The 22,273-nt window shown below is 43.6% G+C and overlaps 1 protein-coding gene across 1 annotated transcript; it reads right to left on the reverse strand.

Annotated features, from left to right (window-relative positions):
- Positions 1-6,959: 6,959 nt before the first annotated feature.
- On the reverse strand, positions 6,960-20,324 carry LOC139263488 (elongation factor 1-alpha, somatic form-like). Its single transcript, XM_070879692.1, has 7 exons — positions 20,181-20,324; positions 19,764-19,943; positions 18,168-18,464; positions 17,704-17,854; positions 17,096-17,352; positions 15,904-16,138; positions 6,960-7,072 (listed from the first exon to the last, which is right to left on the reverse strand). Exons 1-7 carry the CDS (start codon positions 20,322-20,324, stop codon positions 6,960-6,962), a joined length of 1,377 nt encoding a protein of 458 aa, XP_070735793.1.
- Between the last annotated feature and the right edge of the window lie 1,949 nt (positions 20,325-22,273).

A 22,273-nucleotide genomic window follows, 5' to 3' on the forward strand; every position in this document is an offset into this window, starting at 1 on the left:
CTTCAACAGTCTTATCCACATATGTACTAGGCAATGGCTCAATACACCTTCACCAGGTATGCCCTTCATACTAAACCAACTACCGTGGATTCCAAATCTTAGATTTGCAAGGCACAATTCTGCACTAGCCATAGTTACAATAATGTGAAAGTAAATTTAAATTCCTGACTAGCAAGTATGGTCCCAGTGTATTTTTACCACTGCTTTCCCTTGTACAAGCTGACTTGCTCAACTTGACCTACTCCTCCTTTGAGGTGCCCCCCAGGAAAGCACAAAGCTGATGTCTGCTGGGTCTTACTGGGAACCTCTAGGAATGGAAATGTTCTTCTGCCTCCTTGTCCTGGGTCACAGAATAGTCCTGCGATTATTTCTGCCTCATCCACTGATGTGGTGGATGGCTGGTCCTGTCTGCTTAAGACAGTGGTGGGGGCAGATGGGACAGTGCTGAGACACAGTCGTTTCCAAGTCACTTCCCTGCTGCTCAGCTAATACATATAGGTGTAGCTGCAACAACATTCGAGAAGCTAGATACAACCCAGGATAAAGCAATCCACATTATCTCCATCCCCTCCCTCCACCAGTGGCTCTATTGTGTACAATCTACAGGATTAACTACAGCAAACTGCCATGGCTTCTTTGGCAGAATCTCACAAATCCACAACTTACACCACCTGGAAGGACACGGGAACACCATCACCTCCAGGTTCCCTTCCAAGTCACACCTCATCCAAACATGGACATGCATCAATGTTCCGGTATCGCTGGGTCAAAATTATGGAACTCCCTACCCAACATTGTAAAGTACTTTCACCACATGGACTGCAGCAGTGCAAGAAAGTCGCCAACCACTAGACTCAAGAGCAAGTAGGGATGGGCAATAAATGCTAGATTTGCCCATGAACAGATTTTGCAAAGTGGCCACTTCAAAAGGACAATGGTTTTATTGCAAGGCCCTTTTTTTAAAAATTCATTCATGGGATGTGGGCATTGCTGTCAAGGCCAGCATTTATTGACCATCCATAATTGCCCTTAAGGTGGTGATGAGCTGCCTTCTTGAACCGCTGCAGTTGTGAGGTGAAAGTACTCCCACACTGCTGTTGGAACATAAGAATTGGAACATAATAGTAGGCTATTACTGAATAGCCTGCTCTGCCATTCAGTAAGATCATGGCTGATCTTCTACCTCAACACCATTTTCCTGCACTATCCCCATATCCCTTGATTCCCTTAACATCCAAAAATCTATCGATCTCTGTCTTGAATATACTCAATGACTGAGCATCCACAGCCCTCTGGGGTAGAGATTTCCAAAGATTCACCACCCTCTGGGTGAAGAAGTTTCTCCTCATCGCAGTCCTAAATGGCTGACCCCTTATTCTGAGACTGTGACCCCTGGTTCTAGACTCCCCAGCCAGAGGAAACATCCTCCTTGCATCTACCCGGTCAAGCCCTGTAAGAAATTTGTATGTTTCAATGAGATCACCTCTCATTCTTCTAAACTGTAGTGAATGTAGGCCTAGTCTACTCAATCTCTCCTCATAGGACAAGCCCCCCTCCCCCCCATCCCAGGAATCAATCTGGTGAATCTTCTGTGCACTCTCTTTATGGCATGTATATCCTTCCTTAGTGAAGGAGACCAAAACTATACACAACACTCCAAGTACAGTCTCATCCTATATAATTACTATAAGACGTCTTTACTCTTATACTCAAATCCTTTTGTAATAAAGACCAACATACCATTTGCTTTCATAATTGCTGGCTGTACCTGCGTGTTAACTTTCAGTGATTCTTGTACAAGGATACCCAGGTCCCTTTGAACATCAACATTTCCCAAACTCTCACCATTTAAAAAATATTCTATGTTTCCTAACAAAGTGGATAACTTCACATTTCTCCACATGATATTCAATTTGCCATGTTCTTGCCCACTCAAATAGCCTGTCTATATCCCCTTGAAGTCTCTTTGCATCCTCCTCACAACTTACATTCCCACCAAGCTTTGTATCATCAGCAAACTTGGATATATTACATTTAGCTCCCCCATCCAAATCATCGATAGATTGTGAATAGCTGGGGCCCTAAGCACTGATCCTTATGGAACCCCACTAGTTACAGTCTGCCAAACCAAAAATAACCTGTATATTTCTACTCTCTGTTTTCTGTGGGAGTCTTTTGAGGCGGTTGACCAGCGCGTTTTTGATGGCGAAGCCGACTCCGTAGAGGCGGCGTTCTGCCTCTGGTTTTCCTTTTCAGAAGAAGGTGTAACCTCCACTTTGTTCCTTGAGCTGGACTTCCTCTGTCCACCGGGTCTTGCTTAGGGCGGCGATGTCAATATCAAAGCGTTTAAGTTCCCAGGCAACTATGGCGGTGCGGTGTTCCGGTCTGTCGCTGTTGGGGTTGTCCATGAGGGTCCTGATGCTCCAGGTCCCGAACTTCATGTTAGAGGAGTGGAAGATGTCTGTGCATGAATTCTTTTAATGTGGGGTGCTCGTTGCACACCGGCTACCACACAGGCTGAGCTGAGCAAGGTCCTGGTCCAGTGGCAAGGGGGTCCATGACGACTGGAGACCAGGCATTGCTGTATGGGCCTAGTTACCTATGGTGAGATGTTGGCCGCAGGCTCGGCACTGGGTAGCGCTCTTGATCGTAGGTGGTCCAAGGCTTGGTTGGTGGCGGGCATTGGGGGAGCCAGTGGTGCACTGGCGTTCAGAATGGGGGAGCAGGGGGATCACAGCCATTGTACTCACCACATGCTGGAGGAGAGGAGGCCAGGCCATCAGTGGGGAAGGAGAGGTCCAGATGGGGGGAGAAGGTGGAGACCGAATAGCCAGGACCAGCCATCCAGTCACCGCAGTTGACAAGAGCGGAACTAAACAACAGAACCAGTGGGAAGCTGTTCAACCTTCGCCATCTCCAGGCCAGGTCCAAGACCACCCCAACCTCTGTCGTCAAGCTACAGTACGCGGACGACACCTGCGTCTGTGCATACACACAGGCTGAACTCCAGGACATAGTCAACGTATTTACTGAGGCGTATGAAAGCATCGGCCTTACACTAAACATCAGTAAGGCAAAGATCCTCCACCAGCCTGTCCTCGCCGCACAGCAATACCCCTCCCCCACCCCTCCTCGACATCAAGATCCACGGCGTGGCCCTGGACAACATGGACCACTTCCCTTATCTGGGGAGCCTCCTATCAACAAGAGCAGGCATTGACGACGAGATTCAATACCGCCTCCAGTGCAGCCTTTGGCCGCCTGAGGAAAAGAGTGTTTGAAGACCAGGCCCTCAAAACTGTCACCAAGCTTATGGTCTACAGGGCTGTAGTAATACCCGGCCTCCTGTATGGCTCAGAGACATGGACCATGTACAATAGACACCTCAAGTCGCTGGAGAAATACCACCAACGATGTCTCCGCAAGATCCTACAAATCCCCTGGGAGGACAGACGCACAACATTAGCGTCCTCGTCCAGACCAACATCCCCAGCATTGAAGCACTGACCACACTTGATCAGCTCCGCTGGGCAGGCCACATAATTCGCATGCCAAACACAAGACTCCTAAAGCAAGCGCTCGACTCAGAACTCGTCCACAGCAAACGAGCCAAAGGTGGGCAGAGGAAATGTTACAAAGACACCCTCAAAGCCTCCCTGATAAAGTGCGACAGACACCTGGGAGTCCCTGATCAAAGACTGCCCTAAGTGGAGGACGTGTATCCAGGAGGGCGCTGAGCTCCTCGAGTATCGCCACCAAGAGCTCGCAGAAATCAAGTGCAGAAAGCAGAAGGAGCATGTGGCAAACCAGGCTCCCTGCCCACCCTTCCCTTCAACCACTGTCTGTTCCACCTGCGACAGAGATTGTGGTTCACATATTGGACTGTACAGCCACCTAAGAACTCATGCTAAGAGTGGAAGCAAGTCTTCCTCGATTCTGAGGGACTGCCTATGATGATGATGATTACCCCCAATCTCATGAGCCCTAATTTTGTTTAATAACCTCTTGTGTGAAACCTTATGGAATGCCTTCTGAAAATCCAAATACACCACATCCACTGGTTCCCCCCCCCCCACCTCAAAAAACTCTGTCAAACATGATTTCTCTTTCATAAATCCGTGTTGACGCTGCCCAATCCTATTATTATTTTCTAAGTGCCCTGTTACCACTTCCTTAATAATAGATTCTAGCATTCTCTCTACTACTGATGTCAGGCTAACTGGTCTGTAGTTCCCCATGTTCTCTCTCCCTCCATTCTTAAATAGTGTAGTTACATTACATATCTTCCAATTGCGGGAACTGTTCTAGAATCTATGGAATTTTGGACGATGACAACCAATGCATCCACTATCTCTATAGCCAACTCTTTCAAAACCCTATGATGTAGGCCATCAGGTCCAGTGGATTTATCAGCTTTCAGTCCCATTAATTTCACCAGTACATTTTTTCTACGAATACTAATTTCTTTCAGTTCTTCATTCTCGCTAGACCCTTGGTTCTCCATTATTTCCTGCAAGTTTTTGTGCCGCCTTCCACGAAGACAGACAAAGTATTTGTTTAATTTCTCTGCCATTTCCTTATTCTCCATTATAATGTCTCCTGTCTCGGCCTGTAGGGGACCCACATTTACTTTCACTAGTCTTTTCCTTTTGCATACCGACAGAAGCTTTTACATTCTGTTTTTAAGTCTCTCGCTACTTTACTCTCATTCTATTTTCCCTTTATCAATTTCTTGGTCCTCTTTTGCTGAATTCTAAAATCCTCCCAACCCTCGGGCTTACTGCTCTTTTTGGCAAAATAAGCCTCTTCCTTTGATCTAATACTATCTTTAACTTCTCGTTAGCCATAGTTGGATCACTTTTCCAGTGGTGTTTTTTTGCGTTAAAGGAATGTAGGTTTGTTGTAAATTCTATATTAATTCTTTAAATGCTAGCCATTGCTTGTCTACCATCATACCTTTTAATGTAGTTTCCCAATCTATCTTAACCAACTCTCTCGACATAGCTATATAGTTTGCTTTCTTTAGATTTAAGTCCCTAGTTTTGGATTTAACTAAAAATCATTTTCAAACTCAATATAAAATTCTATCATATTATGGTCACTCTTCCCTAAAGGCCCCTTTACTACAAGGCTATTAATTAACCCTTTCTCATTGCACAATACCGGATTATAATAATGGCCCAGAAATTCCAGCCTCCCCGGATCCGTACGGAGTTTCTACAGCCCCGGGAAAGCATTGGAAAGGCTGGTTTTTAGCATGCAATGAGCATGCGCTGAAAACCGGCTTTTCCAATCTGTCAAGTTCTAGCTTGACAGATCATCTGCATCTCGGGATTGAGGACATTTGCCAGGGCAAGATTGCGGTATTTACCCATATCTTGCCCAGAAAATGTCCTCAAAACTCTTGCGCCTGATAAAAGCAGGCGCATAGCCTTTTAAAATACATTTAAAACATGAAAAATAAAATTAAAAATACACATTTTATTTTTTAAAACCCTGCCCACTACGTTAAATTTATTTTAAACCATAATGTATAAAACTTTGTAAAAACTCGGAATTTTTTTTTTCTCTAAGATATTTATTAACTTTAATTTCAATTAATTTTAATTAGGTGAGGTGTGTTTTTTATTTTTTAATTGCTGTTATTGTGTTTGTTTGTTTTTTTCTCAATTAATAGCAATGAGAACTCGTAGATACGGAGTTCTCATTGCTATTAATTGAGAATACTGTGCCTGATTGGTTGAACAGTCACACATGACTACATCTTGTGTGTGGGAACCTCGAGGACGGCAGTGCGCTTCGCAGCACGGGAAGAGAATGCCTCCCCACCGGAATCCGGGGTACCTCCGTGACCACAGGTAAATTCATAAAAATTCTCTGGTTGGAGGCAATTGCCCATGGGAAACCTCCGGCCTGAATTTCAGGGCCAATAATAATGGGGAACAGGGAAATGGCAAAGAGTTTGAACAAATTTTTTATATCGGTCTTCACGGTAGAAGACACTAAAAACATCCCAATAGTGAATAATCAAGGGGCTATAGGTAAGGAGGAACTTAATACAATCACTATCACTAATGAAGTAGTACTCAGTAAAATAATGGGACCAAAGGCGGATAAGTCCCCTGGACCTGATGGCTTACATCCTAGGGTCTTAAAAGAAGTGGCTGCAGAGATAGTATTGGTTGTAATCTACCAAAATTCCCTGGATTCTGGGGAGGTCCCAGCGGATTGGAAAACAGCAAATATAATGCCCCTATTTTAAAAAGGAGGCAGACAGAAAGCAGGAAACTATAGACCAGTTAGCCTAACACCTGTCGTTGGGAAAATGCTGGGTCCATTATTGAGGAAGCAGTCGCAGGACATTTGGAAAAGCATAATTCAATCAAGCAAAGTCAGCATGGTTTTATGAAAGGGAAATCATGTTTGACAAATTTGCTGGAGTTCTTTGAGGATGTAACAAGCAGGGTGGATAAGGGTGAACCAGTGGACGTGGTGTATATGGATTTCCAGAAGGCGTTCGATAAGGTGCCACTAAAAAGGTTACTGCACAAGATAAAAGTTCACAGGGTTGGGTGTAATATGGATAGAGGATTAGCTAACTAACAGAAAACAATTTGTAGCACATAATTGGATTATGCACTGTAGCTGGACATGAAAATGAGCAGTAACATTCACGACTGAAGAGGTTTAAATGAATCCAATGTGTCAAAGTACAGTCCTCAAAGTTTGCGAGAATGATGTGAATTAGACAACTTTAACCACTACATCACATGCACACAAGTTTATTATTGGTTGTAGCAGACAATGGGGGGGGGGGAGAAAGAGAGAAGAGGAGAAACACAGGACACGTCAACTGCAGTGCCAAAAACAATTTATTGTACTAAATTATAAACTCAAATCATTCCCACCAAAATAAGAGATCTGCTACTTAGATTTGATTGAGTGCCAAAATATGCTATTTAGAACACTTTAACTGGCTTCTGCGTCAGCTTCTTAGCACTTGAAGTTTTATCCACAGATTTAATTACCCCAACAGCAACAGTCTGCTTCAAATCACGGGCAGCAAAGCGACCTGTGGAAACAGAAACTGGATTGAGTCAGTATATAATTTTTTTTTTATAAAAGAGACAGACTCTACCAACACCTTTAGAATACATTTGATTGCACCACACTCCATTTCAATACTATGTAATGGAAAGAGGTGGGCAAGGGTTGGGGAGAACAAGGAGCGGAGAAAACAGATTTACATTTATCTGGTGCCTTTCATGACCTCAGGACATCCCAAAGCACTTTGTGTAGTCACTGTTGTAATGTAGGAAACATGCCAGCCGTTTTCAGACTACAAGATCCTACAAATAGCAATGTGATAATGACCAGATAATCAGTTATGTTATGTTGGTTGAAGGATAAATATTGGCCAGGACACCAGGGAAAACTCCCTTGCTCAATAGTGCCATGGGATTTACATCCACCTGATGAGGGCAGAGACTTGGTTTAACATCTCATCCGGAAAACTGCACCACCTTTGGAACAACACTCCCTCCCTCCGTCCTGCACTGGAGTATTGACCTAGATTTTGTGCTCCAGTCTCGAGTAGGACTTGAACCCACAACCTCCCAACACAGAGGTAGAGTGCTACCACTGACCCACAGTTGATATTTTATTGGCTGTATTTTGAGGGAAGAATAATGGTGAGGCCATCAGTGGAGTGTCTTAATCAATCAGAGTGCACAGACAGAAAGCAGAGTGTAGGGATAAAGGGTAGCTATTCAGAGTGGCAGGTGAAAATTGGGGTCCCACTGGGACCACTGTTCACAATTTATATGAACAATTTAGACTGGAAATCAAACAATTTCTAAATATGCAGATGACACCCAATTTTTTTGGGGGGTGGCAGGGAAGATAATACTGAGGACTGCAACAAATTAGATAGATAAAGAAAATAAACTTGCAGAATGGGAAAAATTAATTCCAACACAGATAAATGAGGTATTCCACTTTGGAAAGTAAAATTAAAAAAAGAGGTCACATATTACTTGGAAAATAAGAATCTAAATGGGGTAAAAGAAGGGGATCAGAGTACAAATACACACATCACTAAAATTGGCAATGCAGGTTAATAAGGTCATAAAGCAAACCAAACATTAGGGTTTATTTCTAGAGGGATAGAATTGAAAAAGTAGAGAAGTTAGTGTATCAAACCTTTGTTGAGACCATACTGCATACAATTCTGGTGGTCATTAATAGAGGCACTGGAAAGGGTGCAAGAAAGATTTACAAGGATGATACCAGAAATTAGGTTATACCCATCAGGAAAGGATGAACAGGCTGGGTCTCTTGTAAAGGGAAGGTGGAAGGTTGACCTAAGGAGTAGATAGAGTGTTTCCACTTGTGAGCAAGAGGAAAACCAGAGGCCATCAATACAAGATGATCACCAAGAAATCAAATAGGGAATTCAGAAGAAACTTATTTACATAAGAAATAGGAGCAGGAGTAGGCCATATGGCCCCTCGAGCCTGCTCAGCCATTCAATATCATGGCTGATCATTGACCTCAACTCCAATTTCCTGCCCGACTTCCATATCCCTGGATACCCCTAGATGCCAAAAATCTCTATCTCAGCCTTGAATATAGTCAGAGACTCAACAGCATAGCCCACTGGAGCAGAGAATTAAGATTCAGAACCCTGAGTGAAGAAATTCCTCCTCATATCTATCTTAAATGGCTGACCCTTTATCCTGAGTATATGCCCTCTAGTTCTAGACACCCCAGCAGGGGAAACAACCTCTCAGCATCTAACCTGTCAATCCCCTTCAGAATCTTGTATGTCTCAATGAGATCACCACTCATTCTTCTAAACTCCAGAGAGCATAAGCCCATTGTCTCATCATAAGACAGTCCTCATCCCAGGAATCAATCGAGTGAACCTCCGTTGCACTCTAAGGCAAGTATATTCTTGCTTAGATAAGGAGACCAAAACTGTGCACAGTACTCCAGGTGTGGTCTCACCAAGGCCCTGTACAATTGTAGCAAGACTTCTTTATTCTTATACTCCAACTCCCTTACAATAAAAGGACAACATGCCATTTGCCTTCCTTATTACTTGCCGGACCTGCATGCTAACTTTGTTTCTTGCACAAGGGCACCCAAATCTCTGAACAGCAAAATTTAAATGTTTCACCATTTAAAAAAAATTCCATTTTTCCATTCTTCCTACCAAAATGAATAACCTCCCATTTCCCTACATTATACTCCATCTGCCAGCTTACCACCCACTCTCAGTCTATTGATATTCCTTTGCAGACACTTGGGGCCCGAACTTGGTCGAAGCCAAGGCCTGCCCAAGTGCCACCCAAAGGAATGCCGATGGTTGCTGAGAGAATGGGCGGTACTTTGCCAGGAAGATCCCTCTAAGAGGTGACAGTACTGCCCAGCAGCAAAATAATGGCTTACGCCGTCAATCTGGGCGGCAACGGACAGGAGTGCTCAATCTGTGCTTGCCGCCCAAGCGCAGAGGATAGAGTCGGGCACAGGGAGGGTGGAGGAGCTGAAAATAAAAACCATTACCAAAAGAAATAATAAACACCGGAAGACCTTCAGGGGACCCCATCCAGGTAAGACGGTCAAAAATGTTTTAAGAGATGTTCACCAACCTTTTTTGCAGGTCTTCATACTTACCATCGGGGTTAGACATGTCTCCACGCTAGTCCTTCGCCCTGCTGGTGGCCACTCCCACCCACACCAATCTGGCAGCTTGGCGGGCGGGAGGACACATGTGCTACTTGGCCACCAGCAGCCGTCAGTTCCTGGTGGTACTCCCCTCTCGCCAGCTGCAGCCCGAGTGGAAACTGGCACAGAAGGGAGACCAGCGGCAAAACTCAGTGGCAGTTGTTGCAAGGCCATCAATATTGGGGCCTCGTGGTCTCCTCAAAGCTTACTGCCCCACCTAGCTTTGTATCGTCAGCAAACTTGGATACATTACACACTGTCCCTTCATCTAGATTAATCGATTATAAATAGCTGAGGCCCCAGCACTGATCCTTATCATAGGCAGTCCCTCGAAGCGAGGATGACTTGCTTCCACGCCAAAAAGGTTCACAGGTGTTTCAATGAAGGACTTAATATTCCAGATCCCAAACTACATCGTGAAGGGTGGAAGACACCTGTGCTTGGATTTTAACGTGTGGTGGCCGTTGCACACCAGCCACCACACAGGCTTGACAGAGCTAGGTCTTGGTGCAGTGGCAACGATTACCCAAGACTAACTGGAGACCAGCTCTGCTGCACAGATCGAGCGTGCACACATATTGCAGTGGGCACTGGCCCATGCTGCCCCTTGGCCCCCACATTCACCCCTCTCCTGGGCCCCAGTCACTTCCCTCTACAGACTCTTGCTGCTCCTTCACCCTCCTGCTGTGCCTGCCCGCACTACACTCCACCAAAGACTGACTACTTCCAGCTCTACAACATTGTCCGCCTCCATTTTTACCTCTGCATTTCTGTCACTGAAACATTCATCCATGTCTCTGTTACCTTCAGACTCAACTATTCCAATGTGCTTCTGGTCAACCTGGCATCTGCCACCCTCCAGCTCACCAAAACTTTGTTGTCTGTATCCTATCCCACACCAAGTCCTGCTTGGCCATTTACCCAGTTCTTATAGACGTACATTGGCTCAAAATCCCATTACAGCTCAAATTTGAAATTCTCATCTTGGTGTTTAAATCTCATTGCCTCACCCCACCCAATCTAATCTCCTACAACTGCACGCACCCCCTGCCCCGCCCTCGAACTCTCTTCCTGACTCAGGCCTCTTATGCATTATTAAGTTATTGTTGATTTCAATAAATGGAGTTGTCACTCCATTATCTAAACATTTTAAAAACCACACTTTCTGTACCATCCATCCATGTCCTTACAGCAATATACAGTAATTAGGATTTGTCTGCAAACAAAACCAAATAAATTATAGCAAAGGTCAATCAGATGGAATAGCTATTTTTTTTTAATGTTGTGTCAGAACTACTAGGGTTGCTGGTAAAACATTTATATGGTGGTTTTGTTTCCAAAATAGACATTTTGAAATGAGGACTCATTTAGGGATCATTTTTTCAAAAACTAAGTATAATTCTGAAATTTTGCACAAATAACCAAATACCTCTTGGTCCAGGTGCCATTAAATTTAAGATAGATGACATTATATACATCTAATTCCTTTGTTTTGTCACTTATCTTGGCTATACTTTGTTAGTCTACATCTCCTAATTTTAATATACACCAAGTTGTACTTGCCTTGTTTACATAGAAAATAAACTCCTAACTGTGGGCAAAACTTTCTGCAAGAGTTCCACCAGCCTCCCCAACCTGTGTATTCCTGGTGTCCAGCAGGAGGGGAGAGGGATGGACCAGGTAGGTGTTGAATCAATCCACAACTCCATAAGTTTTATTTATAAAATTTCCAACGCTCTCTTCAGCTGCCCCATAACCAGCCCCAGTATTCTCCAGGCCTGCCGCAGCCATTTCCTAGCCCCAACAGGCGAGTTCCCTGACCGAGATAGAAATTCTGCTGGGAGCCCATCAAAAGCATTAAAAAGACGCTGACTCCAAAAATATTGACCATGGTCAAGGGGAAGCAGAATCACGCCCACCGACCCAAAACATGTGCTAGGATACCAACAAAGCCAAAAGTCTTTGCCTGTGTTCACACACAAAGATAATTTTATGAATGGATGAAAACTTGCAGGCTGGGGTAATTATTCAAAATGGGTAAGGCTTAGTGCCAGGAGCACTCTTGTAAAATTACCCCTGTAAAAGAGTACAATATCCTGTACTTGTTTCTAGCCATTAGTGATAGAAAAACTGGAATAGAATTGCATTCTGCATCCTGTGGCACTAGTGACTTAAGTTTTTTCAACATTTGTGAAAGAACTGTAACACCATCAATTATTACACAATTCAAAAGGTTCACCTCAACTATAAGATAAATACATAATATATTGCTACATATTCAACTAAAGTTTACGCTTCCTGATACGGTATTTAATTAGTTACCACCTGCCAACCTGAAAATGATCCGTTTATCCCTTCCATTTTCTGAACATTAACCAATCCTCCATGCTAATACATTACCTCTAATCCCATGAGCCCTTATCTGGTGTAATAATCTTGTGGCACCTTATCAAATGCCTTTTATAAATCCAAATATACTACATCTACTGGTTCTCCTTTATCTGCCCTGCTAGTTACATCAAAAAATACATTTGTCAAACATGATTTCCCTTTCATAAAACTATGTTGACTCTGCCTAATCATGTTATGATTTAATACCACTGATCCACTTCCTTAATAATGGATACCAAAATTTTCCTGACAACTGCTGTCAGGCTAACTAGCTTGTAGTTCCCAGTTTTCTCTCTCTTTTTTGAATAGCGGTGTTACATTTGCTACCTTCCAATCCACTGGGACCATTCTAGAATCTAGGGAATTTTGAAAGATCAAAACCAATTCATCCACCATCTCTGCAACCACCTCTTTTAGAACCCTAGAATGTAGGCCATCAGGTCCAGGGGATTTGTCAGCTTTTAGTCCCATTAGTTTCTCTAGCACTTTTTGAATTACATTATTCCGCACCTTTATTAAAACCTTGGTTCCTCACTATTTTACATATGCTTTTTGCATCTTCTATTGTAACTACAGATACAAAATATTTGTTTAACGTTTCTGCAATTTCCTTTCCCATAATTTCTCCTGCCTCAGCCTCTAAGGGACCAATGTTTACTTTTGCTACTCTTCCTTTTTACTTACTTGTAGAAGCTCTTGCAATCTTTTTATATTTGCTAGTTTTCTGTCTTTTTTTCCCCCCCATCAATTTTTTGGTCATCCTTTGCTGGTTTCTGAAACTCCCAATCCTCATGCTTACTATTTTTCACAACATTATGGGCCCAAGTTTCCACATGATTTGCGCCTGATTTTTTAGGAGCAACTGGTGGAGAACGGACTATCTTAGAAATCGCAATTCTCCACTTTCTTTTCTGCACTTCTAGTCAGGTAGAACAGTTCTGCTTTGGAACAGAATTTTTTCTTCAAAAGGGAGCGTGTCCAGCCACTGACGCCTGATTTCAAAGTTTCCACAGTGAAAACGTACTCCAAACTAACTTAGAATGGAGCAAGAGAAGATTTTTGTAGAACTGAAAAAACCTGTTCTACACATTAAAAAATCAGGCGCAGGTTACAAATTAGGCGTAGGGAACGAGGGGGGGGGGGGGGGGAGGGAAGTCATTAAATTCTACAATAAATCCTTCGTTATACTTATACAAATATTATACAAATAAATCCAACCTGAATAAACATTTATAAGCAAAGAAATGATTAAATAAACCATGTTCCTACCTGTGTGAAAGTTCTTCAGGCAGGCCTTTAGGAAGCGGTTTGCCGTCGGGACCGAAGGCTGAACAGGCCGGGCCCGAGATTTCGGGCAGGGCCCGTCCCCAGCACCAGAGGTAGGAGGCGGGGGAGATCAGGTCGGGGAGAGAGGGGGAGATCAGGTCGGGGAGAGAGGGGGAGGTCAGGTCGGGGAGAGAGGGGGAGGTCAGCTCGGATACAGTCCGGGGGCGAGAGTAGAGTCGATCGAGTCGGGTGGGAGCGGCAGCGGCAGACGCAGACGGGTCGGGTGGCGGTGGGGGTGGGGGCGGAAGCAGGAGCGGCGGGGAAGCAGGAGCGGCAGCGACAGGTGGGTCGAGTCGGGGGGGGGGGGCGGGGGAGGAAAAGCAGGAGCAGGAGTCGGCAGGAAGCAGGAGCTGGCCGTGGGAGGAGCCTTATTCACACAGCCCCAGTGAGGCCATTCGGCCAGGGCTAGGGGCTGCGTGCTTCGGGCCCCTCCCACAGTTTCGGGTGCCTGGAGCTACTGCAGTTGCGTGCCCACTGTAGCGCATGTGCAGAGCTCCCAGCACTGTTTTCGGCGCAGGGTCCTAGCTCCGCCCCCTACAGCTCCTGCTGCGCCGCGCCGAGGGCCAGAGGACCTGCAGGGAGGTGGAGAATACGGAGGGTTTTTTTAGGCGCACTTTGTGGCGCGAAAAACGGGCGCCCAGCTCGGAGGGGTGCCCGTTTTTTATCGTGTGGAAACTTGGGCCCAATAAACTTCTTCTTTCAATCATTATCCAGAGAGTGGTGAGAATGTGGAGCTCGCTACTACAGGAAGTGGTTGAAGTGAATAGTATAGATGCATTTAAGGGGAGGCTAGATAAGCACATATGAGAGAAGGGAATAGGGTTATGTTGATAGAGTTAGAGGAGGAAAGACAGGAGGAGGCTGGAGTGGACTGGTTGGGCCAAATGGCCTGGTTCTCTGCTAATATATATATATATTTATATATATATAAATAATCATATGTAATCCTGTGTAATCAGTGCTTACCATTGAGCTTGCCCTGTTCACAGATCCCAGATTCCCTGTAGAGGGTGTTGCATTGTTTCAGCTCTCCAATTGCTGCATCGCAGTGTATAAGCCCACGGAAAGTCTATACGCAGTGCAAGTGCAATGAATGGGGAGCACAGTTCATTCACTGGGCTATTTTGAAATTCTCTTGATTGCTTGTTTAAGGGTTCTATGCAGAGAGTTTGCAAGAATGCTTAGATCCATAGTGCAAAATTGCTTATAATTCAGCACAACATTAAGACAAGTCTGATAGTAATTTGACTTCAGGACAAAGTGCGTGCGTGTGTTAAGAAACAAACATCCGTTTAGAATAATCAAAAAGGTGATGGTTATGATGAGAACAATTACGAGTGAATGGTCTTATTCAACTCGTCAATATTTGTATACTGCACTTTTAGTAATAGAACCATTGCCGAGTGGATAACCCTGCAATACCTTAGAAAATGACAACGTTTACTATCCTGTCTTTAACAGTCAAGAGCTGCAAACCAATTCCATGTAGCGAAGACTAGTAATGATTCAATTCCATCTTGTGTAAGAATCAGTTTGTACAAACTGAATAAGCATAATTTGATGAGCCACACAACTTCAGGATAGAATATTTGATCAGGATATGCTAAAACTTTGATCATAGTAAAAAGACAAGTATTCAGATTGACAGTGGGACAGTGGAAGTGGTATTTCCCCCTTTGGAAATCTGAGGCCAATTGTGTTTCCCCATTGGACATCTAAAAAAGGTACAAGTTTGAAACTCATCCTCACGAGTTTAGCAGCTTCTGCTTATTATTAACTAGAAGAATCCAAATAAAGAGAAGTTGAATTCAGTACTCCATTTCAGCAAGAGCTAGTTGTTAAGCAGAATTAAATACCTGCTAGTCAGTTATGTTGAGCATACATGGATTCATTTTCAAGCATAGAACCCTCAGATTTGACACTTTACTCAAAAGGAGGGAGGAAGAAGACGGAAGATGGATGATGATGATGATGATGAAGAACAAAAGGTCAATAGGCATCAGTTACCTTAAAAGGTGTACATTTTTTTCCCTTATGAGATCATGTGTGGCAGTCTGGTCTCCATATGCTAGTTCCAGTTTCCTGTAACTGTTGCTGGAACATTTCCCAGTCCCTCAAGGTTATGGAGGCCAGTTCCAGCAATCCAAATGTCACGCCAGCAGACAAACATCAATCATCTTCTCTATTACAAATCACTTAAGAGCCATCATTCACCATGCCCACCCATGTTAATTTGGTTATTTTGCCCATTTCATAACACTTAAAAACAAGTACGGAACCCAACAGGTTTGTTATCCATGAGCACTGATCCAAAATGGTTAGTTATCCAAACTAGTTTTTTTCCCCCCCTTTAAGTTGGGTACCAAACTATGCTATTGCAGAGCAATAAATAAATGTTCAAGTGTGAAATTTACCAATGCCTAAACTTTTGAGGCAATGGAACAGTATGGTACTTACCAAGAGGTGGATATTCAAAGAAGGTTTCAACACACAGTGGTTTGATTGGGACAAATTCCACTGTGGCAGCATCTCCAGATTTCAAGACCATAGGATTATCCTCTAGCTTTTGCCCAGAATGTCGGTCAAGCCTTTCCTTCAGCTCAGAAAGCCTACAAGTAATATGGGCAGTATGGCAGTCTACCACTGGAGAATAACCAACCTTGATATAGCCTGGGTGATTGAGGACAATTATCTGCAAAGATGAAAATCTACAATTGGTATCATTTAAATGGACACTTATTGTCCCTGCAGTAATCCCTGCAAGCAAAAAATTAGTCTCCACAGTACATTTCAACCCCAAAGAGAACAGAAGGATGCAGGTCTGCTTTCAAAAAACTTTATCCTCTCTCCCCACCACCAGTTTGGCAGCTTGCACCAGATACTTCAGTCTAATGTGATTAAACAGATGTGGTAGTACAGGTCAGGCAACCGAATGTTCCTTCATCAAAGCAGCAAGCGCCCAAGTCCTTTAATAAGATCTGGGACTATACTAATCACATGGCCTGCCACCAGGATTATGCCACCCAGTTTCCTCTTGCGTAGCAATGACTCCATTTATCTTCCTCCACCCTACCTCAGCTTCTCTGCCAATCATTGATAAGATCACAGCAGTTAGCATACTTCAGACCCTTGTTAAATCACAACTCCATGTACGCCATTTAAGGGCATGTGAGATTTCATGTTTTCAGACCTTTTGCTGGTAAAGACAAAATACTCGAGCTAGTCACAGCACCCTTTCCTTCTGAAGATTATCTCAACTCAAGAGCTCAAATTCATCAAAACTTGAATAATAGTTCTCAGCTCTGTTGAGCCCCAAAACTAAAACTAATCTAATATATCTCACTTCAGTTACAATTCCTCAGCTCTAGTTGTTACATCAATGCTCGTGAACTTTTCCTCATCCCAGCCTCCGCCAAAACATTTCCAGGTTCCAAATGCACCATTGTACAGTCTCAGTATTGGAATTAGCCAAGTCAGGCTGCTACTTCCCCCCACCCCCCGCCCGCCCCCCCCAACCTCAAATTGAAATTTAGATTTTAAAAGTTCTTAGTCCACATTCCCCAAATCATTCACCTTTATAGCTTTGAAGATGGCCTGCATGATGGGAAATCTCCCATCTGGTTTTTCCAAAGATACTGCAGTCACATACCTGTGCGGTGAAGCGGTTGGTCTCTGTTGGTGGATCATTTCTGCAATTCCCAGCTACATTACCACGACGAATAGCCTTCACAGATACATTTTTAATGTTGAAACCCACATTGAAGCCAGGCAAAGCTTCAGCAACAGGTTCATGATGCATCTCAATAGATTTCACTTCAGCTGTCAAGTTCACCGGAGCAAAGGTCACCATATTACCAGGCTTCAGGACTCCAGTTTCTACCCTTCCGACAGGAACTGTGCCAATGCCTAATAGGCAAAAACATCTTCCATTATAATTTTTAAAATAAATCAGAACACTTGTCAGTAACAACTTTTGCCTGGTATTTTAAACTGTAGTTTACAAAGATGTATACAACCAACACAGATTATCTGTTCATTTTCACGTTGCTGTATGCAAATTGGCTACCACGTGCCCTACATTGCAAGTGACTACCTAAAAACATACTTCTGGGATATCCAGAGGTTGCAAAAGCCGCTACATAAATGTATATTTAAGTATTCGTTAATCTTTAGAGCAACAACGGGCCAAAGACCACATTTACTGTTTGGAGTTGATGCTTAAAGTCTCCATCCAGATCAAGTGTTGCTCGAGTTTACCTCCGATTTTGTAGACGTCCTGCAGAGGCAAACGCAGGGGTTTGTCAAAGGATCGGCCCGGAGGCAGGATCGCGTCCAGGACTTCCAGCAGCGTCCAGCCACACGTCTGTCCTTCTCTCCGTTTTATCTTCCACCCTTTGAACCAAGACATCTACAAAGACATCAATGCAGGGTTTCTTTTAAAACTTCTGGTTAAAGCCAACTGGGCTAATAAGATTGCAACATGTTTCTGGCACCTTTATGGATAGTTCACAGTAAAATGCTGGGAGGCAAGAATTAGAGTGCGTCTCGGGACAGGAGGACAAGCAATCGCGCTACATGGGCGGCTGTTGGGTCACGGCGATTCACGTTTCAGATTCCGGTACCGTAGACTGAGATTTAACAAGGGTCTGAAGTGTAACAATGCAGGGGTTGTTTGTTTGAACAGATTCCCACTATAGTTGAATTGAAGGCCAAGCACGTACCTTGGGACTGGGATCCAGCATGTTCTCCCCATTCCAGCCCGAGATGGGGAGAAAAGGAACCCTCGCCATATCATAGCCGATCTTCCGGATATAAATAGTCACATTCTTCACCACCTCCTCGAACCGTCTCTGGCTGTATGGCGGTTGAGTTACATCCATCTTATTGACACAGACGATGAGTTGTTTCACTCCGAGGGTGAAAGCTAGGAGGGCATGTTCCCGAGTCTGACCCGACCTGGAGATCCCAGCTTCGAACTCGCCCGGGGCGGCGGAGACAACCATGAGGGCAACGTCAGCCTGGGAAGTAAAATAAAACAAAGGGAATTAACACGCTGCTGTACTGTTGTACGGAGCCCTTTCGGCACAAGCGATAAGTGCGTTCAGTAAACTGGGACTCGGTCTACCCAGAACTTTATTTAATGGGGTTGAGGGGGAGGAGAAAACAACGACAAAAAGTATTTATATAGCGCCTTTAACATAGTAAAATGTCCCAAGGCGCTTCACAGGAGCGTTATATTACAAAATGACACCGAGCCACACAAGGAGATATTAGAACAGATGACCAAAAGCTTGGTCAAAGAGGTAGGTTTTAAGGAACGTCTTCGAGGTTTAGGGAGGTCATTCCAGAGCTAGCGCCTTGACAGCTATGAAGGCATGGCCACCATGGTTGAGACATTAAAGTCAGGGATGCTCAAGGCCCGAATTGGAAGAGCACATATCTGGGGGAGGGTGGGGGTGGGACTGAAGGTTAAAGAGGTAGGGAGGGGCAAGGCATGGAGGGATTTCAAAACAAGGGTGAGAATTTTAAAATGGAGGCTTTGCTCAACAGGGAGGGGGTCAGTGTAGGTCAGCGAGCACAGGGGTGATGGGTGAGCAGTACTTGGTGCGAGTTAGGGCACGGGGAGCAGAGTTTTAGATCATCTCTAGCTTTACATAGGGTAGAATGTGGGAGGCCAGCCAGGAGTATGTTGGAATAGTCAAGTCTAGAGATAACAAATGCAGCATATGAGCTGAGGCAGAGGCTGGTGATAATGTGGATAAAGGGCAACATCCCCACCGACACCTGGGAATCCCTGGCCCAAGTGGAGGAAGAGCATCTGGGAGGGCGCTGAGCACCGAGTCTCGTCGCCGAGAGCATGCAGAAACTAAACGCAGACAGCGGAAGGTGTGTGTGGAAAACCAGACTACCCACCCATTCTTTCAACCAGTGTCTGCCCCACCTGTGAGAGACTGTAATTCCCGTATTGGACTGTACAGTCACCTGAGAACTCAGTGAAAGCAAGTCTTCCTCGATTTCGAGGGACTGCCTGAGGAGGATGTGGAAATAGGCGGGTTTTGGTGATGGTGCTGATATATGGGCGGAAGATCATTTCAGGGGCAAATGCAGATCTGAAGCAAAACTGGGTTATAATGAAATGTTATACCTTAAAAGTTAACATCTCTGTTCCCGCATAGATTAGATGAAGGGTTATGAAATTGTGCTTCTGGCTAGTTAAAGAAAGCACTGCATCCTAGCTTTAATTGACCCTTCATCTAATCTGCTTGAAGCATTTCACATGAAGTTCAGGGATTGGTTTACATTGAGTGAGCCTGTACCTGGGATGTTCCGGTCAGCATGTTTTTGATGAAGTCTCGGTGACCGGGAGCATCTATTATGGTGAAGTAATATTTCTGGGTATGAAATTTCCAGAGTGAAATATCTATGGTGATACCCCTTTCCCGTTCCGCCTTTAGTTTGTCCAAGACCCAGGCGTATTTGAAAGAGCCTTTCCCGATCTGTGGAAGTAATTTGGAATTTGCGTTAGTAAATTCAGTTTTAAGCAGTACGAACACTTTCCAGTTTTTGGGAAGATATTAACAAGAGTCTCAATTATTTTTAATAGAAGTTTCGTTGTACTTGTACCAGAAGCAACGGGCATCTAAACCCTAGAACTTTGTGCAGGTACAATTGATTACGCGTTAAACTATTAATAATATCCTACAAAAAAACACGTTAGATTTGCTTAATCCCACCTGAACTGCTGCTTGTTCCAGTTTTTCGATAGTTCGTCGCTCAATGCCACCACATTTATAAATAAGGTGACCTGTAGTGGTGGATTTACCAGAATCCACATGGCCAATAATTACGAGATTGATGTGCGTTTTCTCTTTGCCCATCTTTGTTGTTTTTCTAGAAAACAGAAGTATAGTTTTTCCGTAGAGTTTTTATAGCGGAATCAAACACCCGGGCCCAACAATGAAGGTGAGATTGCACGTGGAGAAACTAATCGATATGTTATGATGAGGGAGCTCACTAATCAGGGAACCAGAACTTACCCACTTTCTTTATTGAAACATTTCACTTGAAACTGTGTTGATTAATCTAGTCGTTCAGCCTAACTCTGGACTTAACTTTATTAGTAACCTCCCTTTAGGGGAATGTTAATAGGTGATGTGGATTGGTTTTGCCCGGTGGTGCCGATTGCTAACTTGTACAAACCAAGAAAGCACAGAAAAAAGTTAAAAATATAAGCAACATTTTAATCTATTTCAACTGTGCTTAGTTTAAAATTCTAAAATAATACAATTCAACCAGGTGCCCCTTGCCACTAGAACCTGCAAACTAACCAAAAATGTTTAAGAAAACCGAGCAAATCAAATCAAAATTTTGTTTGCGGAGGTGATGATGCACTCCAATTCCTTCGGTTGCGGAAGGCCTTGAACATGCCTGTAGACATAGCATGCTCCATTTCCAGGGACACCTGGCCGCGAACGTAGCCACGGAAGAGAGGCAGGCATTCGGGCTGTCATTTAAAATTCTATGTAACCATTTTATCTTACACAAATCATCAATATGAAAGAATGAGGCTCAAGGATATGCTTTATCTTTTTAACAATGCAAGGAATATTAATAATAAACTACTAGAATTAGAGACATTTGCAACATGGCGCCTTTAATCTAATAGATGACCCAAGGTGTTTCACAGAGGCGAATGCAGGTGCTGAGTAGAATTACAGGAAGTTACTGAAGGCTTATTCAAAAAGGTAGGTTTTGAGGAGGATTTTGAAGGTGGTAAGAGAGGTAAAAAGCCCAAGGGGTTTTAGAGAGAGAGAGGGAGAAAGTTTGAATGTAGCACCACTCATGGGAGAGGTGTTTCAAAGGAGACCAGAGTTGGAAGAGGGGCAGGCATGTACCGGCACAAATGGCTGGAGAAGCTTGCAGGCATAGGTGGGAAAGGGCCATGAGGGGACTTGTTAAGAAAGATGAGGATTTTGAACTTAATGTGTTGGGGAACCAAAGAAAGTTGATGTGGACAGGGTATTAGAGAAGTGGGACTTGATGTGAGATAGGTTGCAAGCAGTGGAGTTTTGGATGAGTTGTAGTTTATGTAGCTTGGAGCACAGTGGGCTAATAAGAAGTCAAGCTGGAGGTAACAAAGCCATGGCTGAGGATTTCTGTGCTGGTAGGGCTGAAGTAAATGTAGAAGCCGGCACTGTTGTGGAGTATTTTGGTGAGAGAGTCAAATTCTTAAGTGAGAAGAAGTCTATAGCAGTTGCTAAAGATGTAGATAATGGCTTAATTTGAGTTAGTTGAAATGTAAATTATTTCCTCCTTGAAAATGTCAATTGTGAAAATTCTCAGTGCGCACATTCAGAACATTGCATTAATATAATGGGATACAAATATGGTTCATAATCATTACACATACTGTATCACCCAAAAATGTGGAATTAAATCATTAGTATGGTATTTCCACATACACCAGTATAATCTCATTTTATGTTGTAAATTTGTGCAGGTGTTAAAAGTAAATTTGAATTATATTTCTTTAACTGCGATATTGGTAATGCCTAATCCCAATGTAAGTTATTCACTACTGCAGTATGCCTTTTCTGTTAACCCATAAGAAGTCATACTACTCTAAACACTGTCTCAATGTCCTCAACCCAAATAAAATAAATCTAACAAAAGTGCTTCCTTTTTATAGGGGCACAATTAATAAAATTCAAATCCTAAAAAGACAAACTTTGAAAACAAAATATTACTACTGCAGTATGCCTTTTAAAATTCAGAAGATGTAATGATCCACAACCCTGCCCCTCCCCCATTAATTGGCTCAAATTGT

This window comes from Pristiophorus japonicus, chromosome 1 (assembly GCF_044704955.1).
Source record: "Pristiophorus japonicus isolate sPriJap1 chromosome 1, sPriJap1.hap1, whole genome shotgun sequence".
Lineage (NCBI taxonomy): Eukaryota > Metazoa > Chordata > Chondrichthyes > Pristiophoridae > Pristiophorus > Pristiophorus japonicus.